This window comes from Cebus imitator, unplaced genomic scaffold, assembly GCF_001604975.1.
Source record: "Cebus imitator isolate Cc_AM_T3 unplaced genomic scaffold, Cebus_imitator-1.0 Scaffold71, whole genome shotgun sequence".
In the NCBI taxonomy this organism is placed as follows: domain Eukaryota; kingdom Metazoa; phylum Chordata; class Mammalia; order Primates; family Cebidae; genus Cebus; species Cebus imitator.
In genome coordinates, this window is record NW_016107386.1 from 2,319,123 (window position 1) to 2,326,572 (window position 7,450).

Sequence of the window (7,450 nt, forward strand, 5' to 3'; positions counted from 1 at the left end):
CGGGATGCCCCTCAAGCTTCAGGCTAGTGTGTGTGTGTGGTGAGGGGCACAGGGGAAGGGGGAATGGTGATAATGGAGTGGGGGGAGGGGAGGCATTTTTGGCTCCCAGGGCCTCCTCGGGAGACTGAGTGAGACTGGGGAGACCGGCAGGACGGGGCACGTGGCCGAAACAGGGGAGCGGGGTCCGGGTGGCACCGTCATGCACAGTGCCAGGGCTGGGTGCGCAGCCCTTCACCGCACGGTTAACGGCGCTCCTAGCAGGCTGGCCTGGCAGGACACACAGTAGGTGGCTCTGAGACCAAGGCGTAGACGGGGGGAATGGAGCGGCCGGGCCCGGAGGCAGAAGACCCAGCCCAGCCGGACTCGGGCGCTCCGGGCGGTAGGGGAAGCCCCGGCCCAGGGTCTCCCGGCCCCGCAGAGCCCGAAGCACCAGTCGCCCCCATCCCTGCGCGTCAGGGCCCCGAGAGCTCGCGGGGGGCAGGCCGGGGATAGGGGGAGGCGCCCAGACCGGCCGCCCCCGCCCCTCCCGCGGGTCTCCAGACCCCTCCCCTAGCCCAGACCCCCAATCCTGGACCCGTCGGCCGCCCCGCCCCGGCCGCCCCGCCCCCGCCCCGGGCTGCGTCCAGGCCCCAGTTCCCAGCCGGGGGCTGCGGGCTCCCGCCGCCCGCCCCGCGCTCCCCCCTCGCGCCCGGTGCGGCGCCCCCCGCCCCCACCCCTCCCAGCCCTCCCACCTCCCCACCCACCCCGCCGGCCCGTGACCCTCCCGCCCGCTCCGGCTCCCGAGCAGCCTGCGGCCACCGGCTCCGGCAGCGGCGCACAGCGACTCGGCGCGGCGCGGCGAGCACGACGTTCCACGGGACCTGCGAAGCCGCGTCGCGATCGCCGCCGGCCCCCGGCACCCGCACCCTCTCCGCCCGCGCCCCGCTCCGCGCGTCCCTCCGCGGGACGGCGTGATCCCGCCGGGCTCTCGGTGCCCCGGGGCCGCGCGCCATGGGCAGCCCCCGCTCCGCGCTGAGCTGCCTGTGAGTACCGCGCCGCCCTGCCCCGCCGCCCGCCCGCCGCGCCCCTCGCCTCACCCGCGCCTCTCTCTCCCGCCCGCTTTTGTCTCCCACAGGCTGTTGCACTTGCTGGTCCTCTGCCTGCAAGCCCAGGTGAGGAGCGCTGCGAGGAGGCGGGGGCCGGGCGGGCCGGCGGGAGACCCGGGTGGGCAGCACCGGGCGGGGGCACCGGGACTGACCCTGTGGCCGGCGCGGGAGGGCTGAGGGCACCTTAGAAACCCAGCCCCGAGCCACCCTGAGGAGGGAGCTGAGGCACAGAGAGGTAGCGCCCTGCCTGAGGTCACACAGCGAATGAGTGGCCAGGATAGGAGCGCAGGTCTCGGAGCCCAGCACTGTCCCCCACAAATCCTCGCCGGCTGGGGCATAGGGAACACCCGGCCGCCGAGGAAGGCGGCAGCCGGGACTAGGGGATGGATGTTCGATGTCAGGGGAAGCCCGGTGACTGCAGCAGAGACTCTCTCCGCGTCCCTCGGGGGACTTTGCGACCGGCTTGGCTCAATGATCGGGTGCCCAGGTCCCCTGCATTCTCAACATTTGCTCCGTAAATTTGTCTTTATAAATGTCAGGGGTCGGGAAGCGCTGCCTCCCTACTTAAAAGCGCCCTGCTCCTCTAGGAAGGCCCCGGCAGAGGCCCTGCGCTGGGCAGGGAGCTCGCTTCCCTGTTCCAGGCTGGCCGGGAGCCCCAGGGTGTCTCCCAACAGGTGGGTCCAGCTTCTCCCCGGGGCTCGTTTATCTTGGGCTGGGTCTACCCGACTTGCCTGGGTGGGGGATGGTGGCCTGGGCTGGCATGTTGGGGGAACCCCTAGCACCTGCTGGCAGCTTGGGGCAGTGAGGGGGACGCAGGGTGATGGGGCCACTCGGGCCCCTGGGCGGAGTAGCATTATAATGGAGTGTTGTGTATTTTTCAATTTCCTAAAGGTAACTGTTCAGTCCTCACCTAATTTTACACAGCATGTGAGGGAGCAGAGCCTGGTGACGGATCAGCTCAGCCGACGCCTCATCCGGACCTACCAGCTCTACAGCCGCACCAGCGGGAAGCACGTGCAGGTCCTGGCCAACAAGCGCATCAACGCCATGGCAGAGGACGGCGACCCCTTCGGTAAGGCACGCTGAAGGTCGCTTGTGGCATGCGCAGCGCCTGGATTGCAAGCCCCAACTGCACTGGCCGGAGGCCTGTGGGGTCCCCAGCCCAGAAGGGAAGGAGTTAAGGCAGAAAGGTGTCTTGAGGGTCAGCTGGGGAAGAGAGGGCTGGGGAAAGGGCATTGGGGAGTAGTACTTGGCCACAGGTGCCCCTATCCTGCCCAGCAAATGAATGAATCTAGGAATCTCCCTTTTTGCCTCCCCGCTTCATACACCCCTCCCCAGCTGCAGGTGGAGGCTAGGGGTTCTGGGGAGGGGGCCCAGGTTTAAGGGAAGCTCTTGAAAGAGGATATGTCGCCAGGGCCCACAAAAGGAAAGAGAAGGGAGAAAAATCCCCTCAACTCTCCCATGTGGAAAAGGGGGTTGCTGGGAACCTTTAAATACTTTGATCAGAAGGGTCAATTACACGTGGGGACTGGGCTTGGAATGGGACTCTCTCTGCTCCACTCTCCCAGGAACCCAGGGGGCTGGGGCAGGACTCCTGGCTCCCTGTGGGGTGGCGAGTGCGGGGAGCTACTGCCGGCAGGGAGGCCAAGGACTGATTGATTTCTAAAACATTCAATATTCCTGTCTTGAAACAGGGCCAATTTCCAGAGTCCTGGATGTACCAGGAGAAAAGCAAGCCCTCTGGGCGGCTGGTGTTGTTTTTAGAGAGGGATTATTGTGAGTTTAAAAACCTTTAAATAATGACCACGTTAAACAAGCATGAAAGGAGAGGGGAAGACTCTATTAAAATGTAATAAAAAGGTGAAGCATTTTAAGAGCTAAGAAGAAAAATGAAGAATGATATAAAACAGAAAAAGAGCGAGCTTTTTTTCAGATGTGGAGTTTGAAAGGAGTTTCAAGTCTGTAAATGTTAAAAAAGAGGTTCAAGATTGTTCTCTCTGAATCTCTGGAGAGACCCCCGCGTCTGGCAGAGCGATTAAAACTCTTCTTACTTTCACCTTTTTTAACATTTCCTGAATACTTTCTCCTCTTCTTGAGCCAGTTTGGGGGATCGACTATGTCTCGCTGCATTTTTTCTGCATCGACGTAGCTGACTTCCCTTCAAAGCTGGAGGAGGAGGCATAATTTTCCTGGGATAAATCTGTCACTGGGGTGGAAGAATAGGTTTGAAAATGTTAAGCTTTCCAAAAGCCCAGTCGGGAGAGCTGCCGTAAACTGCGGCCCCAGCTCCCCAGATCGGAGCAGATTCCACAACCGGGGAGAGAGGGGGCTCTCTGGGGTGGGGGTGGGGGCGGCCTGCCCGGTGGCGTGGCCGAGCTTCCCTGCTGGGCTGGCAGAGCAGCCCTACCGTCCCTTTGTCCCTCCAAACTGGCTGCTTGCTGCCCTTCTCAGCTTCCAAGGAGAAGGAGCGAATGCCTGGCTCTTCCAGGGTTTGCTCTCTCAGAGCAAATGGCCCAGCATCCTTGGATTTTGGGGAGGGAAGCAGAACACATGCTGGTGTGGGGGAATTTGTCTTCAGACATCAGAGGAAGTCTGATGCCCATTTCTCTCCTGGGCCATATAGGAGGTTTCCCACCTTCCCTAGTCCCTGCCCCATGGCAGCATAGGCACTGGAGGCCCTAAGAACAGAGGCTCAGGGCATTTGGCCAGGACAGGAGTCTGGGGAGAACAGCAGAGAGGTCTCAATGGCTTCTTCACCCGCTGCAGGATGAAGGAGGACACAGAGGCACCTCCTTCACCCCTGCCTGCCACATCTGGCCAGAATCCCCAGAGTGGCATCCTCTCACTCCTCCAGTCAGCAGCCTTCCTGGCTGGCCCTTAAAAATAGCCGCTTCTTGCTGTGGAAGACAACGCAGGAGAGGGATGAGACTGGCTAGGTCCAGGAGGAGGTGGGCGGGCTGCATTTCCCATGCTGACTTGGGGCCAGACTGGGGGCTTGGCCAATGGGTCCCAGCATAGCATCTATGTGAAGGGGGGGTAGTTACAGGCTGGGCAGTGATGGCTGCCTTGCTGACCTCAGTGCCCCCAACCCCTGCCACGGGTTTCAGGGACAGAGGAGGTACCATGTGTCAATGCAGGCTAAGCCCAGAACTGCTTTCTCAAGGAGTGGAGAGGCTAGGCTCTGCGACAGGGAGGGCAGGAAAGCCAGCATCTCTGTCCCTTCCCAAACAGTGGAGTCCACCTCACTACTTTCTTGGGAAGAGCCACAGAAGCCTGTCCCATTCACCTAGCTATGCAAACCTCTCTGTAAGACCTCTGCAAACCTCTTACAGAGAGGTTTGCATAGCTAGGTGAATGGGACAGGCTTCTGTGGCAAGTTGGCTGTCTTAGGGAAAGGGAGTGGGGAAGGAGGCACAGAATTCAGCCTTGCTTCCCGACCTCCAGACTAAGAGGTTAGTGGCCCGATTCTCCCTCCTCCTCACCCACAGAAGGTATTTGGTCCCTGGGGTGAGAAGCCTAGCTGTGATGAGGCTGAAAGAGAAAAGAGAGAAAAAATGATTGAGTTGTTGATTTCTGGACACTGGGGCTGGGGACCCTTGTGACTGGGAAGCCACAGGGAAGAGGCAGGATCCTCCTGGCACGTGTCTGAGGTTCTGGGAAACCAGCCTGCTTTGGGCCATATGTTTAGATGGAGTGGTCTCCATCTCTAGCACGTTCTCAGCAGAGCAGAGCCTGGCGGGGTTCAGGGGCTGGAGGGTGTCGGAAGCTATGAGTTAGAACCCAAACTGGCAGGAACAGGAGAGAATGCTTTTATCTTTGGCCTTGGGACTGGAGGTCACCACTGCACCCAGATGTTTGTAATGACCTGTGAGGCATCTGCACATAATATTCGGAGTTGGAAGTCTCCTCGGAGATCTTTTGATTAGCCGTGGAACTCTGATCAAATTAAATTTTACTTGGAGCCTCAATCTAAGAGACATCACTGTCTGGTTTAAAAAGAGGGTGGAAGGAATAGCACTTTAGCTTTTTCAGTCTGATAGTCCCAAGACCTCTCTTGAGAACCCAGTTTGAAAACCATGATCCCATCCACTACCCTCTGTAAACCCAGGGGCGGGGCCTGAGGTCCAGAAAATCACCTTGCCCTTTCGCCGGGTTGCACAGCATGGTAGTAGCTGGGCTGGAGCTGAAGTTCATGTTTTGGGTTCTTGCTCTTTGGAGCAGTTGCTGCTGGGCTGTGACAAGCGTGTGGACCAGCTGGGGTCAGGGATCTGCCAATAACCATCCTCCTACCTTCTCTGACAGCAAAGCTCATCGTGGAGACGGACACCTTTGGAAGCAGAGTTCGAGTCCGAGGAGCTGAGACAGGCCTCTACATCTGCATGAACAAGAAGGGGAAGCTGATTGCCAAGGTGAGGCTCTGGCAGGCAGGTGTGGTTTGTGGGACCTGGGGGCCGGCTTGGGCTGGCTGGAATCCTCCAGGACAGTCCTGTGCTCTGATCCCAACAAGGTGGCCAGAGGGACACAGGGCTGTCTTGGGGTTACCTCGTGATGGGGTGCGGGGGTGAGGGTGAGAGATGAAAAGCTATAAAAGGCAAAGGAGGAAGAACGAAGGCTAGGGAAGGGGCTGGGGGGGTTTGGTAAATTCCATATATCTTTTTAACAAATCACCAAATTGCTTTGCTATTATGTCCAATTACATGGTACCAGCATTTGGAATGTTCAGTAAGCCGCACGCCCGGCCCCTCGGCCAAGCTCTAAAATGGCCCCATTAGTCACGGCTCCTCTCCAGCCTCGAGCGCCCCGCTTCCTGGGCTTCTGGGGCTGGGGTCTCAGCTTCTCCTCCCAGGCTTCCCCTCCCCCATAGGGTGGCTGCCCTGGGGCCAGGGAGCCAAAGTCCTGAGGGGATGAGAGGGGCAGGTGGGGAGACGGGTGGCCAGACTGGTGGGCAGGAGGCCAGAGCAGGCAGGCTCTGGGCCCTTTCTCTGCTTCTGTGAGTTGGGGCCCAGCCCCTCCGTAGACAACCATGTGTCACTGCTGCCTGGGAGGACAGGAAGTTGCCGGGTGGGCTGCGGGTTGTGAGGGATTAGAGAGCGGGTGCCCAGGCAGGGGGTGGGGCTGCGGCTCCTGCCCACCTCGCCATCTGCTGGGGTGCCCACCTGCTGTCTGGGGCCGCTCGCCCTCTGCCTCTGCAGGGGGGGTGGGCTCTGTAACGTGGTGTCTGGCTCCCCTACCTGCAGAGCAACGGCAAAGGCAAGGACTGCGTCTTCACGGAGATCGTGCTGGAGAACAACTACACCGCCCTGCAGAACGCCAAGTACGAGGGCTGGTACATGGCCTTCACCCGCAAGGGCCGGCCCCGCAAGGGCTCCAAGACAAGGCAGCACCAGCGCGAGGTTCACTTCATGAAGCGGCTGCCCCGAGGCCACCACACCACTGAGCAGAGCCTGCGCTTCGAGTTCCTCAACTACCCTCCCTTCACGCGCAGCCTGCGTGGCAGCCAGAGGACTTGGGCCGCCGAGCCCCGATAGGTGCTACCCGGCTCTCCCCCAGCACCAGACCACAGAGAGGCGCATCCTGATGGGCACCCAAAACTCATGCCAGAGGAGCCCTGTGCTGCTGCAGGCCGGGGCGGGGCTGGGGGAGCCCTGGGTTCCGGTTGTGGATATTGTTTGCTGTTGGGTTTTTGCTGGTTTTTTTTTGTTTTTTTTTTAAACAAAAGAGAGGCTCTATTTTTGTATTCCACTTGGCTGTAGTGTCTGTCTTCTTAACTCTCAGAAAGCCCCATCGGTGGCCTAGACTGGGATTCCGGCTAGGGGTTCGGGGGGTACAGGGGGCTTTCTCTAGGCTGTGCTGCTGAGGCCCCAGCACCTGCAGGGCCAGCTGGCTGGGCAGCCAGGGACTCCACTGCACCCCCAGGTGGGGCAGGAAGGAAAGGACTGTGACATAGGCCAGTCCTTCTAGAAGTGGGTATCAGACTGGTTGCTACTAAATGATTGAAATAGTTATTTAACTTGCATATTAAAAATGTGTGCTGGAGAGTGAGTCCTGCCCGGGACCACCCCTTCCCCCAACCTGGCCCCAGCTGGTGGGTGGCTAGGAGATGCAGATAACCAGGCACCAGCTCTGATCACAGACTCCCTCCAGCCTAAGGACCCATGCCTGTCACCCGTCCCCATCACTGTCACTCGAGGGGTTTTCCTGCAAGGACAGAAGCAGGGAAGGGGGCAAGAAGAGGCTTTTAGCTAGTCCTTGGAGCTCTCAGACGTGGACCTCCTAGCACTTCACAGGGGTCATTGCTAACACATCCCCAGGCCACTTCAGGGCCAGAAATAATAGGCATGCCAGGACAGAAGCTGTAGTCGTGG

General features: G+C 59.9%; 1 protein-coding gene across 4 annotated transcripts; it reads left to right on the plus strand.

The window, feature by feature from the left end:
- Positions 1-785: 785 nt before the first annotated feature.
- On the plus strand, positions 786-6,827 carry FGF8 (fibroblast growth factor 8). Of its 4 annotated transcripts, none has more exons than XM_037739502.1 (6): positions 786-1,022; positions 1,115-1,151; positions 1,673-1,759; positions 1,977-2,157; positions 5,388-5,494; positions 6,323-6,827. In XM_037739502.1, the coding sequence occupies exons 1-6, from the start codon at positions 991-993 to the stop codon at positions 6,611-6,613; spliced, it is 735 nt and encodes a 244-aa protein (XP_037595430.1). In that variant the 5' UTR covers positions 786-990; the 3' UTR covers positions 6,614-6,827. The 4 variants fall into 4 exon arrangements, with proteins under 4 accessions (XP_037595430.1, XP_037595431.1, XP_037595432.1 ...); XM_037739503.1 differs by having other exon boundaries at positions 2,010-2,157; XM_037739504.1 differs by lacking the exon at positions 1,673-1,759.
- The last annotated feature ends 623 nt before the right edge of the window (positions 6,828-7,450 follow it).